Raw genomic sequence first — 25,567 nt, forward strand, 5'->3', positions numbered from 1 at the left:
CAGCAGATGCCACTTTCCTCTCACTAGCCAGAATGTGGCCTGGTGAATTTTGTCATTTCAAGTTGCAGGCTATCTCTTAAGCTTTGAGTTGCATGATTTGTTGTTTGATGCCAGATGTTGCTCTCGGCAACAAGTGAATCTTCTGATTGGGCTGTGATTTCCGCCAGGATTTTCTACAGAAGCAATGGATTCTATAGCACTCCAAACCTTCTTTTGTAAATAAGTTGTATGCTCTGGATTTTTTTCTTTGTAAATCATATTATCCCACAATACTTGATGGCCCCTGTGACGGGAAGTCACCTGATGTACTGAGATACCACCAAGTGTATCTGTTCTGCCAGCATGGGCTCCCCCTTTTACCTGTCTTGCTGAGCTGGGCTCTTAAAACCTCCTCTAACACACACATAGGCAGGGCCACACCCAGCTGCAGATCAGCTCTGGGAAGACGCAGCTTAAGGGACTTGCTCCAGATTCAGATGTCCGCCTCTCTCGGAGTACAAACACAAAGATATATTATATTCTCTTCTTTCCTCAAGGTGGAAGAGGGTATGCACAATTTCTCACCCCCACTCCCCCAGGTAGAAATCACATAAACTGGGTTATATTATAAACCAGAAATAAATGTATTCACTATAGCAGGTGTATTTTAAGTAGTTGAGGTTGCAGACAGAACAGGGCAGATTACTAAGAAAATAAGAGAGCACGCAAACTAAGCTTAATACGCTAAAGAAACTGGTTACATGCGCGTTCTCTCCCTAAACATGGCATCTAATAATAATCTTCACTGGCCAGATGCCCTTCTAACCTGTGCCCAGTTCTTTCCCCCGTTCAGTCATAGTTGTTTCCAGGAGTCCTCTTGGGTGGGGTAGCAGGGGAGACCTGACGACCCGGATTACCTCACTCCCCACCCTTAAATAGGATTTGCATAAGACAGGAGTCCTTTGTTTCCCTAGTTTGCCTCCCCCCACCCCACCCCCCGTCCTTTACTGGGGAAAGTTACAAGAAGTCCCAGGTAATGTTTTCATATCCAGGTGACAAGACCACCTGACTCTGTAAGGCCCTGGTAGCCATTCTTCACAGGCTGACCCATAGGTTCACAAGAAGACTAAGCTATTTTACTGTCCATTGTCCTTGTTGATGGGCCATCAGCACTGTCTGGCTTTTCCACTGTTGTACTTGAAGGGTTGGCAGTGGGCGTCACCCAAAGTAGCATAGCTGAAATACGGATACGTTGTCAATATTCCTAATTTCAGATACAGAAATGATACATGCATACAAATAGGATAATCACATTCATTAAATCCATAACTTTTCCAATCATATCTCACATGAGCCATCTTGCATAAAGTATCTCTCAGTTATGTCAATACGAAAAGCATATTTTCATAAAGAACATGGAATGACATGTCACAGCCCCCCTACACTGTGTAGTTCTTAGGCGCTGAAATAGCGTAGCTGTAGTTGTGTAATAAAATAATTACATCTGTCAACGTACTTAGCATCTATTGAAAGAAAAAGAATTGTAACAGTAGAATGTGACGTTGCCAAGTCTTTTGAAATCTTTGTAAACCCAATTTGCTGTAACATTTAGGCACAGCAGGAAGAGAAACAGCATTAAGGGTGAATGTAGCTCAGAATGTCATTGTTCTGCCACTCTTTACCAAAGCATAAAGGTTATAATAAAACTGCAATTGACAGGAGACACTTTAATTATAACTAAGACTACGTTTTAGTCTTGGATATTTTTAGTAAAAGTCAGACAGGTCACAGGCTGCCTCCACCCCCCGGGAACCGTGGCCAGTGGGAGCTGGAGGGGGTGGTGCCTGCAGGCAAAGGTAGCCCACAGAGCTGCCTGGCTACACTTCTGTCTATGAGCTGAGGGAGGGTGATATCGCAGTTTCTGGGGAGCCCCCCCCAGGTAAGTGCTACCCGGAGCCCTCACCCTGTCCTGTGCCCCAACCCCTGTCCCCTCCACACCCAAACTCCTGCTGCTGCTGGGGAGGGGGGTATTGATGGCCCGAGACTGCCTCAGCAGCGGCCAGTGCGACTGACCGTGTGCTGCCCGAGCTGCTCAGGTGGCCCCCGGACCAGGCACACCAGCTGCCCCAGAAGTCATGGAATCCATGACTTCTGTGACCTCTGACAAACATGCAGCCTTAATTATAACGCATTTTCATTTGCTCACAACTTTCTGGAAAAGTCACCCTTTGAGTTGAAATTGTTTGCATTTAATCCAAGTTCAAAGGTGAATTTATTTTGGGTAGTTTCTAAACACAATATGCTCTAGCCATTTTCATTGTTGTCTGAGCATGGGAAAGAGAGGGAAGCTTGCTTATAGCTAGATATCTCAATATTGAAACTGGACATCTGTATATTGTAATAAACGCAGGCATGTATATTCCAATCATGGTTTCAAATAAACACAGAACAGTACATGCATATATTTGAATGTTTGATTCCCACAGTCTGTGTGAGAAACAATATTGGCTAGAGTGACTATTTCAGAGATAGTTAAAAATGGAAATTTTTGTTCCAGACAAAATTGTGATATTTCAGCATTTATTTTCATCTTGAACAGAAAGTTCATAAATGACTGAATTTGGAAATGTCAGAATGTTTAGTTTTGGCTTAGTTTGACATTAATCTGTTTCTGCTGAAATTTTCACTGTTGCCTCAGGGCCCCATTCTCTTCTATGGGCTGAGCTCCCTGGCTGGACCACATCTTCCATGATGCACCATAGCCACATGACTCCCATTGTGCACCACAGCAGGTCAGCCAGAGATGAGATTGTGGGTATCATGGAAGTTGTAGTTCCACCAGGGTGTCTAATGGACAGAGGCAAATGGGTGCATGAGCGTCTGAACTACAGCTCCCAGGAAGCACCGCTGCAGCTCAGGCAGACAAAAATTGTTGAATTGATGCAAAATGAAATGTGTCAATTTGTTTTTACAAACAGAAACATTTCAGTTTAGTTAATCTGACCAGAAACTATATTGTTTCAGTTCTATTGGTGGAAAATTGAAATATTACCATAGATAATTTCCCTTTTGCAGAAACATTTTCCACCAAAAAAAAAATTGATGGGAAATACACACCCAGCTCTAGTTTTTCATGATGACTCACTTTGTTTTTTGTTTATTTTAAAAGCCAAACACACTTTAAAGTAAAAAAATATTACCTTGGTGTGTGTAAGGTTTTATGTTAAGAAAATTCAGGATATACAACTATAATTGTGCCGCATGGTATGGGTGCTAAAGCAGAAAAATTATCATTGTGCATAATAGCAAATACTACATATGTCCCATTTCAAATTGACCCAATTAAAGATCTTAATAATCCAGACCCAAGCTTGACAAAGTATGTGAAACCAGGTTGATATTGGTGTTGCACTTTTTAAAACTAATCAGCTTAATGAACTCAGATCATATTTGCAACAACAAAAATTGCTTTTGAGCATATAACATGGATAAGGTTCAGCCTGATGAAATTTGAAATGGTTGAGAGAATATTTTTACAAATTTTTCTCTCTCTAAAATTTGAGAGCCATTAGCCCTCGTAAATATATCAGACTGTTTTCTGTTTGGTCAAAGATATTCTAGCTTTCCATAGATGTTCTGCTGCGGTCTGACCTAAATCCCCCATCTTTTCTATTCTCAAGCCTCTGTTTAGCCGTGGCTGGCAGCAAGGTCACATTATACAGAACAGTGGGTTTTTTCAATTATTTTCATAAAAGTAACTCCAGCATCAGGACTACTGATACTAAGATCCTTTCCTTTTGTTGTTTTCTGTTCCCAGTTGGAAACCAGATCTTGCGAAGTCAGGGACTAGGTTTTTTAATTCAATGTTCTCGGAGCCTGATCTCTTTTACACTAAGACCCCTTTCCACTTCCAAATGTAAATGAGAAATCAGGCACAATGTGTGTCACCTGAAATATCAGACATCAAAGTAAATTTACATAGAAATTCAGGAAATATTTTGAAAATATTTTTATTAAGTATTAAATATCATTAGGATAAAAATCACCGCTGCTATTTGTTGCGAGATAGAACCTTTTTAAATACAAATTGATTGAATTTTTAAACTGTCTAGTAGTAATGAAAAATATTGGGGGGCACAAAATGAACAAATTAAGACTTTTAAAAACTTGTGGATAACTGTTTTAGAAACAGATTAAAATACTTACTGCAACCAAAGTGCCATGATTAATTCAGTAAAAGAAAAAGGTGATTAAAATAAGCTGCTAAATAATAGTTGTCATATGTAGCATTTTAATCAGTAGATCTCAAAGTGCTTTACAAAGGAGGTCAGTATCATTATCCCCATTTTACAGATGGGAAAACGGAGGCACAGAGGAGCGATGTGTATTGCTCATTGTCATCCAGCAGGCCTCCTTAGATCCAGTTCAGTGCTTCATCCACTAGGTTGCACTGTCTCCCTTCTGAAATTTCATATATTTTGTATATCCCTCATCCATTTGTACCTTGCCTACAGCGTTGGGAAGATATTCCCATATGTCTCACTTTCCCTGCCTCTGCCATATTTGAATACGGTAGTCTTAAGTATTCTAAAAAAAGTACAGGAAAACTTTTTAAAGAACTTTGACAACAATATTTTGCAGTTACAAACAATTGTCAATAGTTGCAGAAGGGTTTATATTTTCCTTGTTTGTGGGTTGGTTTTTGTTTTTTTCTTTTTACCAGATGTGCCATATCATTTGGGCTGCTGTTAACTTTGTGATTTCCCTGTGTCCTGCTGATTCATCTTCATCTTAGGTCCTTGATCTTCCTGCAGAATCTCAAGTTTTGTCTAATGGCCTTTGAACGTGTTGGGTTGACTTTATATTGCAAAAGAACATTCACCTCATAATTAAGTAAAATGCATACCCCACTGGTTGCACCTTCATAAAGCACATGACTTGTACTAATTTGTATTTTCCACTCTGGGACTGAATTTCTGACCCAAAGTGAAAAATAATTATGCTGTTGGTATTGGACTGTTCAAAATCCATATTATTGTATGGATCACTAGTGAACTGCATCATTTTTATGCCTGTGTTCCTTGTTAAATGGAATTTAGTGTGAACTTTTTTCCCTTTCCTATGACTTACATACTCTCAAAATCTGCTTTCTCTTTTTTTATCAGTTTTGACTAATTGGCTAGTTTGCATTGAAGAAAAGTATGAAAGTAATTTTTCACATTATGCATACAATAAGACATCTTTGCTCAAAAGCTGTCCTATTTCTAGCAAAATCATGCTTGCCTTACTTAGGTGAGTAAGTCATTTTTGCCTTTTTGCTAGTAATATGTGGTATAACACAGCAGGTTTTTTTCTGTGAGAAAAGGCAATAAAATCGTAATAAAATGTAAAGAATTTAGATCTTCCAAGAGCTCTTAATTTTATGAATATATCTCACATGTCTAATTGCTTTGAGAGTGTTAGGGGAAAATAGCATAAAGCACTCTGGATGTCCCCCCACCACTGCCTTTTCTTTTGTTACTTTTATTTATTTCTATTGTTTTATATGTGAAAATAAATGTTTAGAGTAAAATCCTGGCCCCACTTAATTAAATAGGAATGCTGTCTTTGATTTCAGGGAGATCAGGATCTCACCCTTAATTCACTGTGATTGTTCCTGCAATGGCATTGGAAGTAGCATTATGTATACAGTGGCTCAAGCCTGCAAGATGCTGAGCACTCTAGCCCTGATCTAGGAAATCACTTAAGCACATGCTTAACTTTAAGCATTTGAGGAGTCACACTGGTTTGCATGATTTGCTGGATGAAGGCCAGACTGCTCAGCACCTTGCAGGATTGAGCCCCCAATGTCCAAGGTTTGTGAAGCCCTTTACCCATAAATAAGGAGACCCCTGCCCCACAGGAGCTTGCAATGTAAATAATTGTGAACTGTCAGTGTGCTCAGAGTTCCTCCGGTAAAACTGAGATGGCCTCAGAATGACTTGACAACTAATGACAAAAACCTATTTTGATTTAATAGCTTTCCCTGATTTGCCTTTGTCCATCAATACTCTTCATGAAAAAGAGGGTGACATCTGGCTTCTTTTCAAACAACCAGAAAATATTGAGACACCATTGATAAGGATTTGACTCAACCTTTCAAATTTCAAACACTGCCAAATGGGGAGGCGGAGGGGGGGGAGAGAAGGGGTGAGACTAAAAATTACTTCAGTGGGTTTTGTTTGTTTGTTTTTTCTTTTTACCTGTACACAAATCTTTTCAGAACTTTCAAAGTATTAGTAATTTTTAAAAAATGTAAATATCAAAAATAAATTTTAGGAAGAACGTTTCCAAATATAGGCACGCTACGTACTTTGTATCACAGGATATAGTGGCGTGTACATCTGATTTAACCAGTTTTGTAATTAAATCTCTGAACAATGTCTAGAACTAACCTGAAGGAAGCAATCAAAGCCTCTCCTAAAGTGTCAAATTTTGGATAACTTCAAATAAATCAATAGTAGATATCCATATTATAAAATCCTGCTCTGAGCACAAGAGTCTGTTTGTGAAACACAATTTTTATCTAACAATTACAAATTCCATAGAAATATCTGCCTGCTTTGCTTTCTGTGTATCTACCTCATTATAATAGCTTTATGCTAATAGTAGAATAATGAAGGCTTAGTAACAGGCAGTTTCTTTCTCAAGAATAGCCTTCTGTTCCTTCTATACTATTCTCGGTTAATTTATAGTATGTGGAGTATAAACCAGAAGTCCAATATGATTTCATAAAACAAAGAATAGCAAACTACTTCTATACTGGTCAGCATTGGACATCTTTTTTTCAAACCATGGTGTTGCAAGAGTTAACCTTTAAAGCCATTCTAAGTTAAACAAGTAATAAAATAGTCTTCAGAGGAACTTGAGCTGCAAGGTAGCAGTACCTACTGATCCACAAATCTGAGAGAAGTCCTCTTTTGCAGGTCTTTGAACTTCCTCTCTATGGATTCTGACCTTTCCTCATCCTTCTGTTACATTCTTCCATCCCTTATGTGGTGGGCACAGGGCAGTGACACAAACATCTTGTCAGTTTTAACTGGGAATATTTAAATCAAAGATTGGAAAAAGTCATTTCAGCCTGAACTATTATATTTACAAAAGGCCTTTTGCTCCCTCTACAGAAGGTGGTTGAAAACTACAATGCAGACAGCTATAGAATTTAGTTCCATAAATCTTCTTCTGTTTTTCAGTAGAGATCTGCCCTCGGTTATTAGTGTATTCACAAAATAAATTGTATTCCTGCCATTCACAGCTTGTTTTTTTTAAAGTCAAAAGAATATTAATGATTGCAGGAAAGGATATCTGAGAGGTTTCAAAGAACTAAGGAGCTCCAGACTTCGAATATGTTTAGCAAATGTCTCACATACGTCATTCTAGTGCAGCAGTCCTTTTGCTTTCTCTCTCTGCTTTTGCAGACCTCGTGATTTGCTAGATCTATAGTGGCCACACTTATCCTTTTAAAGTAGCATCTGGAGTTTGGTAGTCATGAGACACTATTTAGTATAAATGATAAAAAACACTGCTTTCCATCAAGTACAAATGCACTGTGCCAGATGCTTCAATACTTTTTGTTTTGGTTTTTGGGGTTTTTTTTGTGAAAACAGGAAGCCAGGAATGGCTTGATAAGGAGTTCAGTTCAGCTCTATTCCCTTAACAAAATCAGCTGGACCAAAGGACTAGAAATGAAGCCCACTCCCCTTTCAAATTCAAGTCTCTCTGTGACTCTCAGCCCTCCCTCCATCCATTAAACAGATGTGCCTGGCAGTGTGGCTTGAAGATCTATAAAATCTCAAATCTGTTGTCCATGTAAGCGATACAATGCATAAAAATGGTCAGGACCATATGCGCATTTGTTCTAGGTCTCTTAAATCAATTGTGCACCTTTTCAGAATGAGCAGTACACCCATTATTGATTGCATGATATTTCATAACCTGTTATCCAGATTATTTTAAGGCAGTTCACTCCTTACCATTATTATTCAATTAGTTTAAGACTCAAACATTGTCTATGACCGTTTCATTTAAGGTTGAAAGTAAATGACAACCATAAGAAAGCTTTACCATTTCCTACTGAGCGTGTTTTGTGAATTTTTTTATTAGATGTGGAATGTAATCATTATAAACATAGGTTTACAGTAAGGAGTGGAGAGCAAAACAAAATTGGTCACTAGAGATAGACCGTGTCCAGTCATCACTTACCAAGATCAAAGGACCGAATATCAGCCTTGTTCGTAAAGGTTTTCTCTTTTCATAGTGGCACTTTCCGTGTGTCGTTGCTAGCTGAGGAATTACATTTTGTATATAATTTTGTTTATACTCAGTTTATGATTAGAGTACTTTCTTCCGTTTTTGTATTTTTAAAGCCAATCTCATACTTGTTACTAAGGCCAGGTAGAAGAACATGGGACTGACTGTGTATGGGAGGAAACCTTTCCCAGGCTGTGCAGTGGTAATAATATTTGACGGCTCTTGCGACCTCCAGCACTGCAATAGCGATTGCTTTGGTGGTGTTTATTCCTCTTCCTTTAGCAAGGGACTTGTTGGATTTGTGTGGCTACTGACCCACTGCCAGTGTTCCTTCTTATTCCTGCCAGATCCAGTCCCCTCCACATGAGTGTAAAAGGAGATTCCATTGAGCTGGGCTTTGCAGAGTACAAGCCGTGTGCAGTCCCCAGAAAGTACTTCTGTGCTTCTCCTCCGCAATTCAGTATGACTTAATTGGGTTTGCTGGGCCCTCTGCATCAGTATAGGCAGGTGACAGATGAAAGGGACAGGGTCCTAGAAGTGCCTGTATTTTTATTGTTAACTCCAGTGTAGCACGTGTAGTCTGATCAGAAAAAGCAGGTTTCTCTGTTGCTTCAGTAGCGAGAGAGGCCTGAATCATAACCTGAATTCTGGGAAAGTTTGGATCTGCAGCCAAATCTTGTAAGTCAGGCCGCACACCAGCACTGATTTCCAACCTGTAGCTCCTCAACTACAAATGACATCTTCATAGACTACTAGAATTCTATGGAGGGGAAGGATAGCTCAGTGGTTTGAGTATTGGCCTGCTAGACCCAGGGTTGTGAGTTCAATCCTTGAGGGGGCCATTTAGGGATCTGGGGCAAAAATTGGGGATTGGTCCTGCTTTGAGCAGGGGGTTGGACTAGATGGATGACCTGCTGAGGTCCCTTCCAAACCTGATATTCTGTGATTCTATTCTAAGAATTCACCACATCCTTGTAACAATGAGGGCAGTTGTGTAGGAAGGTAAAATGACCATTCAAAAACTAAATCTAAAAAACAGACAAACCTGTGACGGGGCAGAGTTGTTGCTAGAATCAGATTTGGTGAATGTCAGCTCTCTTGTTGAGCCCCTCAAAATATTGTTGTCTTACTGTAACCTTCATTTAGCTCCTTTGATAAATATAATCAGGTTAAGCTTCTTATCTGGATGTTTTGTATTCTAAATCTATTTAAGTCTGCATGGCTCTCTGCTACTCCATTTGATGACAGAGTAGCTCTCTGGCTGTCCAAGGTTTACCAACTGCTCCACTGTACGGTCTTAAGAATGGGTGATACGGGAAGGGGAAAAACAATCTCATAATTTTGTTTAGTCTGACAGGAAATTTCTCTGTGTTACTGTCTTATAAACTGGTGACATTTACGAGAAATTTTTTTCTTTAGTGTTGGATCAAGCATGGTTCTTCAACAGTTAAACTGATGCTGGGCATGTTTGTTTGTTTTTTTTCCCCCTCTCTTAGGTGCGTCATTCCTGTAACAAATTCGCTTGCTGAGAAATCAAGGGAACATGTAGAAGAAGATGAGTACAAGATTCCTTCTTCCCATCCTGTATCCCTGAGCTCCCATCCACCTCACTGTCATAATATAAAACTTCATACTAGGTAAGGTAGCTTGCAGCATTGCACTGCTTTGGAGAGGAGAATAAAATCATTTCAGAATTAACTTTTGACAGGTTTTCTAAAATCTAATTGGTTATAATCACGGTGAAGCTGTCTGCCTTCTAAAGGGTAATCTTTTCATGCTTGGGTTATTCATGCCCTTTTATTCCTCTGGTGGAGTTGAAGGAGAATAGAAGCCATTAAACTCTGTGGTTCAGAATTTAAGTAACAAAATGCAGAACACATTTGAATCAATATACTGTGACTATCAAAATACAGCAGTACTTCCCATGGTTTCACACTCTCCTTGCCTTGTGTGTACCAGAGTTATAGCAACTTCTTTAAACTTTTAGAACCTATTTCACAGAAGACCTTCCTTTGTGTTTCACAGGAAGAAAACATTTTTCATTCAGGCTTAATATTTCTCTTTCACTTTAAATATATCTTAAAATAATATCTGCGAACTGTAAGTCTCTGAATCATTAAAGGGTTGTGGCAAGGAGATTTGGACTCAAGAGACATTGCAGCTGAAGGCTGTGTGGCTCATGGCAAACCTCTTGGTCCCTGATTCATAAAGCTAATCTGAGTGTGCGGAATGAAGATAATAATCAGGAGGAAGGCTGAAATATCAGAAGGGACCAATTACTAGTAGTCTTATAGGTCAAAAGTACTATCTTAAAATCAATTATTGATCTACTAAGTTCTGACTCTCTTCTGCAGCTTAAAATTCATTGATACATTAGGACTTTTTTTCCTTTCAGAATGTGATGTCAATGCAATAAAACTCAACGTTCTCCTCATTCCAGGCTTAACCAATTAAGGTCTGATTTTACACATGTTTAATAAGAGATTTAGCCCAGTGTGGTGAAAAGGTCACTTTCTGATTACTACTTCTGTCGAAGTTATAAATTCCTGGAAATATAGGCTATTGTTGTTAACAGAATTGCTGACATGACCTTCTGTGCAAAGATGTGAATGTTTGACTGGTCTTTGAGTGTTTTCTAGTCATGTACCCTTAAACTCCCACCTATTCTTCTGGGGAAAGATTTTTTTATTTTTTTTAATAGACATTCAGTGTTACTGAATAGAATTGACTTTATGGGACAGACAGGATTTTAAAACTTTACATTTATGGACCTATTTATCAGGGGCTTTTTTGTTTGTCCCACTTGGGAACCTCTCCACCAAGTCAGCCGTGTAGTAGAGAGATGAGTTGCCTATATGAATGGAGGAAGAATGGATGAAACATGAACATGCAAGAAAGAAGGAGAGTTCTGCGTAGGAATAAACTCCATTGGCTCTACAGCTGCCTAGGACTCCTACACTAGGGGAAGTCCCCAGATAAAGAATTATAGGAAATTTCCACTCCCTTGGTACCTCCTGTGTAGCACAAAAGGAGTGGAGTGGGGCTGAGAATCTTGTTCTCTATTTTGCAGACCATCACAGTTATAGATTTCAAAGCTGACTTTCCCACCATTCCATCTGGCCATTTGTTTTTAGCCTTGTTGATCCATAAGAGAGATTACCTTCAGCTGGTCATGGGTCCTTTAGACCAACAGTGCTAGCCTAGCACTAATCCAGGACATGCCACGCAGAAAACTTCCTTAATTGTCAGTTAAAGTTGCTGCAATGATTTCATGTAATAACCCTTGTACAAATTACATATATAACAAGAAAGTGAGGCCTAAAATAAAAACCTGTGACACTTTAGAGAGTATAGAAATGATCTATTAATGAATTTATATAAATATTCCAAATGTTACATTAACTTTCTGCTGTTAGCTAATGTCAGTGCTGAAGTGTAAACATTCAAAATTATACGTTTCACAAACAACCTTGATTCCGACCAACAGCATATACTTAGGAACTGGAGCTAGGCAATATTTTTCATTCAAAAAAGGTTTTTGACAATAAAAGGCTTATTTTGTAGAAATGACAATTTTTGTGTAAAATCACTCTTTAATTTTTGTTACTGTTGAAAACACAAAAACTGAAATCTTTTTGTTTGTCAGTGTCTGAAAATTTCAGTTTTTTCACAAAAATTAGAAGAAGAATTAATTTTTTTTTGCTTTAATAAAAAAATTGGCACCCCTTCTCACCTCTTGGTTTTCAGCAAGCTCTATTAAGAGCTTTTTTCAATGCATTTTTCATAAATGTGAATTTATTCAGCTGTGTAACTAGTATACATTTATTTGTAATATGCATATGCTGAAAGAGTTTGTAACTTTTTGTAGAGTCATACCAAATTCACGTTGTCACGTTGTTTTTCAAAACACATCACAAATGTTTGGTAAGCATGGGTATGCCTATTGGCCTCTCCATTTTGAAGTTAAATTGGAGTTTTTACACTCTGGCTGGCTGCTTCATGAGAGTGTCTAGTTTTCTGGCTGTGACAAAGACTTCATAAGGGGCAAAAATAATCGTGGGGTGACTTAATTAAAATTCTGGATTGAGTCCAGATACTTTAAAGGAGACAGAGACTGCAGTTGTTATTGTGGATGTCATGTAGTTCATGGCTATTGAATTCCAGCATCCTATTCTGCGCTTAATGAAAACATGTTTAATTTTGTGCCCATGTATTAGTATTATAGTACACTTCCAAAAGTCGTATTATAATATACCAAATGGATTGCATTGTAGTTTTCTGTCTAGATTGTTAGTCAATTGATTTGTTTTGTAGCTGACTTTATTTTATTCCCAGGTTTGTCTGTGTTATGGAAAGGAGAGAAAAGACAAGTGTCTCAGTAGAACAGTCCCTACTAATATAACACAATTGTATCATTCTGTTTACAATGTTTCCCCAAAAAGTATTTCCTTAAAGAGGGAAAAAAAGTAGCTGGGATGTAGGATGTTTCATACTTGCTTACTTCGTATTTCTAGTGCCTGGTCACACTGAAGACATCCTCTTTGGCAGGGAGTTGTTAGGGTACTTTGTCGTCTATGGCTAGTGAACGTATGGAATATGGAGAGTAGACTCATAAAATAGGGCTGGAAGTGTCTTGTCTTGTTTTTTCCTTGATAAGGAGTCAAGGGTGGATTATTCCCTATAGTATATTTTTAGGTGACTTAATCAGTCTAGCTTCAAAGGACTCAAGCAATGTTTCTTCCTCCACTTCCATTGGAAGACTGTTCCAGAGTATAATAGGTCTCACCAATAGGAAGGTTTTTCTTCAGCTAGTCAGGAAAATAATTATTCTTTATTTTCATTTCATTTATTCCTATTTATAGCTCCTGGGACCACACACAATTCCATTTCCTCTTTCCTGTTTATATGCTTTAAATAATTGCACACGCTTCATTCATCCATCCCTTCCATATGGCCAGCGTGTATAGATTTATTTACATTCCTGCTAATGGTGAAACTCTAGATCTCTCTAGCTTGAAAGGGTCAATGATTTGTGAGAATGGTGTATGTAATATGACCTATAGCCTTCCTCTAACTGAAGAAGCTTATTTTGATCCTTCCTACCTATACAAACGTTGCAGTTCTTGTCATAGAGTTGAGATGCCTCCATTCCTTGGTTTGTTTTTAACACTTGTTCAAATAGCACATAATTCACTATTGGGTGATTTTAGTTTCCTGTTTGTATCCTGAGCCTTTTAGCAGAGCTATCATATATTATCCATTAAGGGTAATTTGTATTTTTATGCCAGGATTTTCCAAGTAGTTTTCTACTTTACTGCCTGAATCACCAGGATTGCTAGTTCTGGGAAGTTTTAGCATCCAATTTGACTTAGACTTCTTTTTACGAACAATTTGTTTCCCTTTGGAGGAAAAGATAAAATTAAATATAAAAGACAAAGCAATACACCACTTTTTTGACAACAGAGGATCTAATGGAGACTCTCTAAATTGTTTTGGGCAGAGTTAAATAATTATTTTATTTTAAGAGTTTGACTAGGAATATTATGGACATGCACTATTTCCATGGGTTTGTTCTTGTTTAAAGGATTTTATTTCCAGTGTATTTACTGTTTGATTTCAGTAATAAAATAAGGATAAATTTACATATGTAAGTTCACAGTATGGAGAAGTAGCATATTCTAGTAGACTGATCTTTGGGTTGAGAGTCAGGAACTCCTAAAGTCTAATCTCAGCTCTTCCATTATCTTGCAATGGAGGCTTGCATAAATTACTTAATTTCTGTGGCTCAATTTTCCCATCAACAGAATAGTGTAATTTCTCAGAAGGCTGTTGTGAGGATTAATCTGTTACTGTGTTTAATATGCTTTGAAAGTGAAAAACACTAGGAGTGTTTAAAAAGTTTTTATAACTTGCATTCCTCCATTTGTTTTGATGTAATCTATTGTGCTATAGTGTTCATTTTGTGATTTGGGGGATGAAAATTTGGGTGGTTGGTTGATTTCTTCCTTTGATCTCTGCTTTGAGGGTGTGCGAGAATGGTCAGTGTGCTGGTATAATGAATGGAACACACAATGCTACTTCAGAGATGAAGAAATCCAAAACCCCGGAGTTAGGTATGTTTTTTTCATTTTTATTTATTTGTTTTTAACTCTAGAAGAAGACAACCAGTCTGACACATTTAGAGGTGCAATAAGAAAGCATTCACTTCTTGTTGCTTTGTTATTCAGGAGATGCCTTTGATGCATCCACTGCTCCAGTATCTTTACCACCTGCACGGCCTCCTACCAGAGACAACCCAAAACACAGCTCTTTGCTCAACAGGACGCCCTCCGATTATGATCTTCTGGTGCCCCCTTTAGGTAGCCAACCTTCTGCTGTTAAATTTTTAATGGTTAACATAGTTAAGATTAACCAAATACCAAGCTTATTGCAAAACAGAATAAAATAAAGTCATAGGTTTATTAAGAGTTTCAAATGAGCTATGAGCTAGATTATTTGAAGAAAACAAGTGAGTGTAATTATGCTGTGATCTGCAGTCAGTGCCTGTCTCAGTCCAGGCACTGAGCTCTATCAGCTTTACACATTAACATCCAAGTCCCAACATTAGTCAGTTGGTGAAGACTGATCATGTCATAGAAGGTGCTACGCCCGTTCCCTGCAAAATGGGAAAGTTTACCATGGTTGTATCAGGATTTAGTGTCATGCCAGAAACAGATGCAAAGGCAGTTTTAAATTCATCTTCTGATGGTGAACAGTAGAGAAAGCTTTTACTCTAAAAATCAGATTTTAGTCACTTAATATTGGAATTAGTCAAATTTCAAGTTCTGTAAATTTGGGGGGGGCTGACTTTTTGTGTGTTAATTTGAGTTTTCATTTTATCATATAAAAGGGAGTGACTAATGGAGATAATAAATCTGGAGTTTGTTTCCTTTATATCAAGAGATTAAGGTTTAAGGCAGAGTACGATCAGTGCCCAGAATCATCAAACGTTGCCCTTCCCAATCCTAGTCCCTGGTTCCCTCTCCTAGAGCCCCTCAACTTCTCCAGTTCAGCAGACACTAACCAAGCCACCCTCTCAGTCATGCTGGGGGTCTTATGCTTGCCCTCTGCCACCCTCTGTAGCCTACCCATACCTCAGTTGTGAAGTGTTGGCTCCACTAGGCATGCTAACCCACTATGCATTATGAGGTGTATTAGCTCACACTCCAATTACATAGTGCGGTAACAGAGAGCAGCACAAGGGGGAGAGGTGGGAATTGCACTGTTTGACAGCCCTGAACTACACCTGTCTGCTCCTCTCTCATAATGTAGAGGGTGAAGTCACCCATGAATCCCCAGAACTGCATTTCTTGGCCTCTTGGGCCAGATCTGCTTATCCCTATGTAAGGTGACACACAGTATATATCAAATCCAGCATGGTCCGTACATCATCATTCCCCCCCCCCAAACTCCCCACCCACACACACAGATACACAGAGATCATCCTACAGTACTTTTCAGTGTGCTCTTTTATTTCACTCGAGTGCAACATCTGCAGACTGGCCACCAAGACGCTGCTTATTTTACAACCTAGAGTAAACCTTTTTCCAAACCGCCCCCCCTCGAAACTGAGTACACTAAAAGGTCATTCACAGCATGTTGTAAAGCATTCAGTTGTGCATAAAAAGAGCCAGTCTTACAATTTAATTATTGGAGTCACTGAACTTCTAGAAAACCCTAGGAGTGAGAGCCTCTGTTATCAGCCATGGAAAATCAATTTTAAGCTTCACTCTTTTTTTTGTACTGTTCTTAATGAAGTTTTGCTCTTTAAATGCAGGCGAAGATACGTTTGACAACTCACCACCGTCACTTCCTCCTCCTCCACCACCTCCCGCTCGGCACAGCCTCACTGAGCATTCCAAACCTCTGGGCTCAGGAAGCAGACCCTCTTCAGGACATGAACTGTTCCTTCCTCCTTCGGGTAAGAGTCACCAAGCAAACAAAGTTTTTAACGTATTTTTGTTTACAGCAGAAGCTTATCTGAGCTGATAAAGTTGTCATTGTCTGTTAGAAATACCTTTTCCCATAGCTAGCTGTCTAAAAACTGGAGAGATTAGTTTTTAAAACTATAGAGATGAAACATCTCAGAGAATATAAAATAGTCTCTACTTTTCTTTTCCCCATGTAATAGATAAAATCAATATTTTCATACTAGACATGACATTTTGGTAAATAACATTTTTCTTATGGGAACCGTTATTTTAAAGTGCCAAGTTTTCCATTGAGTTCTGTGTTGCCAGTATGCATCATTTGTCATATCACCAGAGTATTAGTTTCTTTAGGACAATATAATGTACAATTTAGTCTTCTTTTTGAATGGGGACAACACTAGAAAAGAAGGGCAAAGAACAACAACATATATTTGATAGAACAGTTACTGTCAAATCTTACTTCTAAACTATATAAATTGTAAACCCCACTGATTGCAAGGAACTGCAGTTCATCCCATTGTTCGTGAAATTCATATCCCCAAATCATTGTCTATCTCTTTCAGTCCAGTTTTCAGCCTGCATATGGCACAGAAACTGTGCTACTGTCTTGATTGATGTCCTCCTGTTAATGTACAGTGGTTGGTCCTCCATGCTGATTAACTTGGTTCTGTTTGCTGCCTCTGATGTAGATTACTCCCAACTTGTGGGCTGGGGTACATACTATAGCTGTTGAGGGGTTCCCTTCTTTCTTCTTTGGGAGGTTTCAGACGATGTTTCTGGCCAATTATCTGCCTACCCTGAGGATTCTGTTTTGTGGTGATCTGCAAGGCTCTGTATTGTCACATATCTTCTTTCAGCAGGTATGTGAAGCTCCTGAGGGATACAGTAAGGCATTTTGGGCACTGGTGTCAGTAGTATGCAGTTGACAGGCAGTTCTGTCTTGTTTTCATCACATCCTGCTGGTGTGTAGTCTTTGCTTTCTCAGCATATGGATGACATTTGTTGTTAGATTGAGAGCAAGCTGGCTGAGGTGCCAGATAAATTAGCAGTGATGTGAGTGGGTGGCATAAATGATCCTGAAAGATGGTTTGCTTTCCTGTCAGAGAGGTTTTTGGTTGTCCCTTTCTTGTCTAATAGCTTCACAAATTAAGAGGTTCTGTTGGACCCCATCTATGCCATCCTTCCAAGATAGATAATTAGTTAAACTTTATTTTATTTTTAACACAACCCCACACTGATACAGCTCTGATACAGAATACTGTTTTTACTGGTAATCCCAAAATATAAACACAATGAAAAATCTGTTTGAAAAAGAAACCTGTTGTGTCCACATTAATCATACATATTGTTCTGCCTCAACTGCAAGTCGATAAGTGCATAATTTTTACCATAAATCGACAGTCTTATGTACTTTTCCTTTTAAATTACATTGGACACAACATTATTCTCCAGAAATAGCAATTATAGAAATACTTTATTGAAAAATTCTGCCATAATTTGACACTTTAAAAATTGGATAATATTTCCCACTTAACTGCATCACTTAAAAGGAAATAGTTAAATTCCAAAATCAAGATGATAAAATAGAATACACAATAAGAATCCATGGATCAGAGTTGAGGTGATTGTGTTGTGTTAAACGTGGATTCCTTTACAATAACTTGTTCATTTTGTGGACAGTGTAAGGTTTATTATGTCCTTAACTATTCATTCCTTATGTTTAAGTGCTTAGGTCGTTATTTTTCAAACTGTGGGGTGTGTGCTCGCTGTAAGGGGTGCGATGAAGTTTTCAGCGGGGACCAAAGGACCTGGTGCTGGCCAGCTCCTACAGGAACAGCAGATCCTCGTGCAAACTCACTTCCCTTTCTCCACGCACATGGTCTCTCTCCCACACCTGTGCATGCACACCCTCCTCCCACCCTCTGGCTGTGCTGGGAGTCAGCATGGTGGCAGCACTACCATATGCACGTCTTTACCCCCAGCATGCGCATGTGCACACAGGGAGAGGGCAGCGCCGCCTCACACATGCACTAGTGCCGCTCCTGGCAGTGGGATTTCAAGTGGGGCACGTGAGCCTTCTCCCGACACGTGCTGGTCACGTGGAGATTTTGTAACCCCCACCCCCGTGCGGGCTTTGAACTCGGCACTATCCAGATTCTCCTTCCCCTGTGCTAATGGGAAGCATGCCTAGGACATGAATCTCCAAAGACGGGTGAATTGGGGAACCTCTGGCTCAGGTTTTGTTACTGTTGTCATATGTAAAGGATGTTGTCACTTAGCAACCTGAACTGGGTTTTGAAATGTGTTTGTTGTTTTTGGAATGACCTTCTGTAGGTTTTGTCTTCCAAGGACAGTAGTTAGTGAGCCAACGTTTTCAAATATAGGTAGCAAAATTAGACTTCTAAACAGACCTGATTTTTCAAAACTGACCTCACAGCAGATCCCATTGTACCCAATGTCAATTTAGGTACCTAAATATTGAATTAGGAGCCTAAGATAACACATTTTTGAAAATCTTGGCATCAGTGATTAGTGTGTTGTCATTTATTTGTACTGCAGTAGTGCCTAGGGGCCCCAGGCATGGACTCAGACCATGTTGTGCTACGTGCTGTACAAACCCAACAAAAAGATAGTTCATGCCCGAGTCTATCACTGTAAGGGTCAATCCAAAAGTCATGTATGTATTTGGATAATTAAATGTTTCTCCGTGAAATATGACGTTGAAAGGTATGTGGCTCTAGAGGTGTTGACATGCTTTAGCACAAAGTTATTTACAGGGTCTACCAAACCATCAGGTAGATTAGTATTTTCAATACCTCTAACATCTCTACAGACTGAATGTTACAAATAGTTTTGTTGCACTTTTTCTGTTTATTTAAATGCTGTATTCCTTTTGCTCAGCAAAAAACGAGGCAAAAAAAAATCTGAAACATTTAGAAATCAAGTTTACATTTTTGAGTTCACATCACGCTATTGCAAGGAGTTGCATCAATCACGTAATGAAATATGACAGGTTTAACCCACCATAACACATAGCAAAAAATAACAAAGCATAAAAATGCAGGAAGTGTTTGTCTCATAACTGCTCTTCTGAAATGGCAAGTTCATTTAAAAAATACCCCTCACCTAAAAGCTTCAAGTAAATGTGTTGCAGTACAAGTACCTGAGAGTAATTAGATGAACCCAAGTGACACTTTCTGACGTTTTCTGCTATCTGTCAAGATTTGAAAGTTGAGTAATGTACTAGTACTCTGTACTTTTCTTGACACAGTTCAATTCACCATCCATCTTGTCAAATAAGCCACTGGATATGGATGACTTTGCAGGTTACAAGAATCCAAGTTTCATGCTTGTGAATTGCAGGGACAGAAATTACTCTAAAATGGAGTATTGAAGATAAACTAATGTTATCTGCAATTTACAAGGTTATGTGGAAAATTATTTGGAAATAACATAATTTAATATAATTTATAAATGTTCACATAAAATCTGGAAAGTACATTTTATGGTCACTTAACATTTTCCATATGTACATATTAGGTATGATCTGTACTGTCACTGTTCATTAATCTTATAAGTGCCTTTGATTACACGGAGACACATGCTTGTGTGGTTGCTGTTTCATTCTTTTTTTTGAATATTTCTTTAGACACTGATTTCCAAAGCCATATTATGATTTGACAGTACAAGCCTTCAGGTGATTTCACAGGCATGCAACAGATCTAGTGAGTGTACAGTCAGGACCTGATCATCACAAAAAATATATATATATCCCTCCACCCACTGTGGTAAATGGATTGAAGACTCAGTTGAGGAAAGCAACCTGTTCAGGATAGCTCTTCAGCATTGCTTAAAGCTAAGCACCTGCTGGAGTACTGTCTTCAATAGGGGCCTAAAAATGGAGAAGAGAGAATGTTCTAATCTTCTGCTTTGACTTTTTAATCTGTCTTCAGTAATTGGCAAAGACAGACACAAAGCTTGCTTACCCCTATCACTAGTTTCTTTAATATATGTTGGGGAGGGAGACTATATTAAGTTAACCACCTCCATTGGTTATTGCTAGGCATAGTTACATCCCCACTGCATGAATGCACGTAAGTGTGTGTGTGTGTGTTCCTTTTGACACACACACACACACACACACCCCTGTTTGCACTCACAATCCCTTCTCTCCTGAAGCTTCTTGTTCATACAGCTCTAATCTGGTCCCGTGTGTATGAACCTTGCGAACATTTTTAACTTTAAGTATCCTCTCGTTTTTATAGATCTCTTTTTTGATCCAGCTACTAGTGTAATTCCTTTGCCTCCTGCTCGAAGATTAACAGGGGAAAATGTCAAAACTAATAGAACATCACAGGACTATGATCAGCTTCCATACTCCTCAGGTAAGATGCAAAACTGTGGTTAGATAAAGTAGCAGCCTAAGAAAGCAAGTAATCTTAGCTCAGACAAATTGGCAGACATCAGCCAGTGCATTGCTATCTTGTTTTTGAGGAAAGGCCGCTGTTATTCACAACAAAAGCTGGCAGTTCTCTTCCTATGAAAAACAGATAGGTAACCATTAGAGAAACAATAGAGATGGATCTCCTGAAAGGACATAAAGTCCCAGAGTGGCTCATCTATTCTATGGTCTGAAGGGTCGGTGAAAAGAATTTTCCTTTTAAAGATTATTCCTTTTAATCCTACCCATAGACATTAAATGCTTATGTGAATTCTGGTATCCTTTTTTTTTGATAAGGTATTTTCCCTGTTCCTTTGGGGATCACAAGAGGTCAGAAGTCATGCAGGGGCCACTGTGCCTCTTGGTTCCAATTTTATTCTTGTATTGTTCTGTGGACAAAATAGAACTTAAACCTATATATTGTTCTCTCAGATATGTACCAATGTGCCTTCCGTGGCTCTGGGCACTGTAAAACGTTTTAAAATACACAGGAAACCCAAAAGCAACTAAAATAGCATAGCTAGTTTGTAACAACCCAGTCAACATAATGTAACAAATTAAAAAGATGGCTATAATGTATAGCATCTCTGATCCAAAAGGAACCTCAAAATTTCAGTCCAATTATAATGTATCCAATCCTACAGTTGGATTCACATGGCTGGACCCTTGCCCCCACACAGATCCAATGACAGATTGAAAGTCTGTAAGGAGCTACTATGAAGGAGCTACTGTAAACTGGGCGTACAACTGGTTGGAAAACTGTTCCCAGAGAGTAATCATCTGTTGTTCATAGTCAAGCTGGAATGGCATAATAAGTGGTTTCCCGCGGGTTCTGTTCAATATCTTCATAAATGATTTAGATAATGTCAGAGAGCCCACACACAGTTCGCAGATGATACCAAGCTGAGAGGGGTTGCAAGTGCTTTGGAGGATGGGATTGAATTTCAAAATGATCTGGACAAACTGCATAAATGGTCTGAAGTAAATAGGATGAAAGTCAATAAGGACAAATGCAAAGTACTCCACTTGGGAAGGAACAATCAGTTGCATACATACGAAATGGGAAATGACTGCATAGGAAGGAGTACTGTGGAAAGGGATCTGGGGGTCATAGTGGACCACAAGCTAAATGAGAGTCAACAGTGTAACACTGTTTCAAAAAAAGAGAACATCATTCTGGGATGTATTAGCAGGAGTGTTGTAAGCAAGACACGAGAAGGAATTCTTCCGCTCTACTCGGCGCTGATTAGGCCTTTACTGGAGTATTTTGTCCAGTTCTGGGTGCCACATTTTAGGAAAGATGTGGACAAATTGGAGAAAGTCCAGAGAAGAGCAACAAAATTATTGAAGGTCTAGAAAGCATGACCTAAGAGGGAAGATTGAAAAAACTGGGTTTGTTTTGTCTGGAAAAGAGAAGACTGAGAGGGAACGTGATAACAGTTTTCAAGTACATAAAAGGTTGTTACAAGTAGGAGGGTAAAAAAAAATTTTGTTAACTTCTGAGAATAGGACAAGAAGCTATGGGCTTAAATTGCAGCAAGAGCGGTTTAGATTGGACACTAGGAAAACTTCCTGTCAGGGTGGCTAAGCACTGGAATAAATTGCCTAGGGAAAGGTTGTGGACTCTCCATCGTTAGAGATTTTTAAGAGCAGGTTAGACAATCACCCGTCAGGGATAATACTAGATAATACTTAGCCCTGCCACGAGTGCAGGGGACTGGACTAGATGACCTCTCGAGATCCCTTCTAGTCCTATGATTCTATCCTTTTATGTACAGTAGAAATCACTTAATACACCAATGAATGTACTTGCCTTTGCAGTACAACACAGCAGCTAATTAAAGGGACACTGTCAACCATAAACCTAGTCAGTTTAAAAAGAAATAAAGTAAAAGTAGTTTCATTATTACCCCAATCCCTGAGTCCTTTGCCTATTTGCGGTCAGTTTTCCTGTTCTTTACAAATGTATTTTTTCTCCTTTTTGCTGCATGAAAGCCCGTACAATCAGGGGAAACTGGCCAACAGAGGCCCTGAGTTAATCATGTGAGTAGTTGCACTGAGTCATGTGCAGGTAGCTGTTAGGTCTGGGCCATGATGAACTGTTCAGGGCAAACAGTGAAATTGTATGTGTGCAAACTATTCTCAAATGTACAAAATGAACACATTGAAAAACATGATTTTTTCCATCTTGTCTGTCAGTTTTAGTAATTGTAGGTGTTACTTGCCACGACAGTAGGTGATAGATTTTTCCAACCAAAGTGTGATTTTTTTTTTTTTAAATACCGTAAAGTTGACATTGTTCGTTTAACAGTGTGTTACACCAGTATACTACAGTATAGATCAGGAAATGAAGAACACATTTTCCAGTTGAAACTACAGGCAGGATTAAGCATGAAAAGTGCCAGAGGATCTTTAATGATCACCACTGTTTAGAACCTCAGTTTGATGTCTCAAATAAATGATAGCATTTTCAAGACTACAATTCCCCTAACAGAATGTTGGTGCTCACTATTTAGATAGCATTATTGGTTTTACAGTGCGTGTTAGTTTATAAAATCTTCAGGGAAGGGCTCTTGTCTTTCTGACTGGCAGAATGGGGCCCTGATTCTGACTGAAGGGCTTCTGGGTGCTGTTTTAATATACATATGTGATAATATAATAAACAGATTACCCTAAAGGTATTAGAGAGACAAGGTAGGTAAGGTATTACCTTTTATTGGGCAAACTTCTGTTGGTGAGCGAGACAAGCTTTTGAGCTTATGCAGAGCTCTTCTGAAGAAGATAATACCTCACTCACCTTGTCTCTCTAATATCCTGGGACTGACGCAGCTACAACAACAAGGCATACCGTTTTCCCTCTGTGCCAATATAAAAACACAATGGTTGCTTCATCGATTATATTATTTCTAAGGCTTCTCTTTAAAGCTCACTTAGAAAGGATTTGCCTGCTTTTCACACGGTAATTTACATTTCTGCATAGTCTTTTAATGGATATGCTTTTTTCATGGGACTGGTATATTTTAAAGCCCTCCACAAAGGAAGCTGATGTAGAGAAATTTTTAATTTCTTGCTATTTAAGATCCAAATAGTTTTCTTGGTATTGCTTAGTAAATACTTCATTACCTAGATGATTTGCATAAACATCTTCTAAAAATATCCATATGCTTTAACCTCCGCTATAAATATACTAATCCAGCATGCTACTACGTACATAAAAGTTTTCAGTTTAATTTGAATTAAATGCAACTGTTTGTTAAATCATGCTATGCTATAATTGGAAAGTTGTATTTGTAGTGGTTGTAATTCCATCCTATGGAATTAATAAGTTTCAGAATGAACAGATTCAGCTTACTCCAGGATTCAAAAAGACAACCTTGTATGGAGAATATAACTTCGTGTTTGAGGTATTCTTTAACCATTCATCTCTGATAGCCAGCAGTTGTTCGTTCCAAACCTGTTTTAGGATTGCTGTTGGACCTGTGTTAGAAAGGAAGTGAATGTAGTCCACTAATTAGAGTAAATTTTATTCCTAACACTACCACTGACTCACGGTACACCTTCTCACTTGACCCCTCTGTGCCTCAGGCTGTCTATTTATAAAATGGGAATACCTGCCTTACTATAACGTTCAACTTGATTGCTGACTTGTAAGGCCAAATGTATCTCTCATTATTAAGAGAGCTATCAGGTATATTTTGACAGCCCTTTAGAATTCTTTAATATCAAGAAAGTAGGTTGCATATGGTAAAATATAGTATGTTGTTTGTCTCTGACATCTATCACTTTGGCATCTAAGTACTAAACACAGCAATTTATGTAGCATGGAAAATTTCAAAAATGGCTTTCAATTTTTCACTTTTTCATTGTTCCAGAGGATTTATATATAACATAAACATTGTGATGGTATAATTTCTGAGGGAGTTCAGGTAAAAATAATGAATAGAATGAGGGGAAAAATCACTGATTCTAGAACTCTCTCTCTCTCTCTCTCTCATTCACATACACTATCACCTTTTCGTCTCTTGCTCAGCTGCGATTTCCACTACCTAGGACATTTGTGCAGTCAATTACACCTGTGGAAAGCAGGTGTTACATGCTACAACTGGTATGAGCAGTGGTGAGCTGGAGCTGGTTCCCACCAGTTCGCTAGAATCAGTTGTTAAATTTAGAAGCCCTTTCAGAACCGGCCAAAAGTGCTGCCTTAGGCTCAGGGTTGGAGCACCGAAGGAGAAATTTTGGTGGGTGCGGAGCACCCACCGGCAGCTCCCCACTCCACCCCCGGCCCCAGCTCACCTCCGCTCTGCCTCCTCCCCTGAACGCGCTGCTCTGCTTCTCGCCCCCCCCGCCCCCCCCACCGCTTCCTGCAAATCAGCTGTTCGCGCGGGAAGCCGGGGCGGGCTGAGAAGTTGGCGGTGGCTTCGCACTCAGGCCCAGGGAGGCAGAGGTGAGCGGGGGCGGGGGGGCGTGAGGAGGGCCGCCCACGCTGCAGCAGGCACGCAGGGGAACTGCTCCCCACCTCAGCTCGCCTCTGCCACCCTCGGCCTGAGTGTGAAGCCACCGCCTGCTTCTCAGCCCTACTAGGCTTCCTGCCGAACAGCTGATTCGCAGGAAGCTGGGGGTGGGGGGCGGAGAAGCAAAGCAGGGCGGTGCCTTCACGGGAGGAGGCAGAGCGGAGGTAATCTGGGGCTAGGCATGGGGTGGGGAGCTGCTGGTGGGTGCTCTGCACCTACCAAATTTTCCCCATGGGTGTTCCAGCCTGGAGCACCCAGGGAGTCAGCGCCTAAGGTGCCACTTTTGATGTGATCAGTGGGGGGAGCAGTTGCTCCCCCCATAGCTATGCTTCCCCGCCCCTGGGAGCCAGAAGGACATGCCGGATGCTTCCTGGGAG

The 25,567-nt window shown here is 39.4% G+C and overlaps 1 protein-coding gene across 1 annotated transcript in view; it reads left to right on the forward strand.

Moving 5' to 3' along the window:
- The window catches only part of CBLB (Cbl proto-oncogene B), a 201,552-nt gene that overhangs the window by 168,123 nt on the left and 7,862 nt on the right, over positions 1-25,567 (forward strand). The window contains exons 14-18 of the mRNA XM_084612705.1: positions 9,765-9,905; positions 14,293-14,381; positions 14,496-14,627; positions 16,085-16,228; positions 20,504-20,623. Of these exons, the coding sequence (XP_084468831.1) occupies positions 9,765-9,905; positions 14,293-14,381; positions 14,496-14,627; positions 16,085-16,228; positions 20,504-20,623 (626 nt within the window). The remainder of the gene's footprint in view (positions 1-9,764; positions 9,906-14,292; positions 14,382-14,495; positions 14,628-16,084; positions 16,229-20,503; positions 20,624-25,567) is intronic.

Source organism: Lepidochelys olivacea, assembly GCF_965140295.1.
Source record: "Lepidochelys olivacea isolate rLepOli2 genome assembly, chromosome: 1".
NCBI classification, from domain to species: domain Eukaryota; kingdom Metazoa; phylum Chordata; order Testudines; family Cheloniidae; genus Lepidochelys; species Lepidochelys olivacea.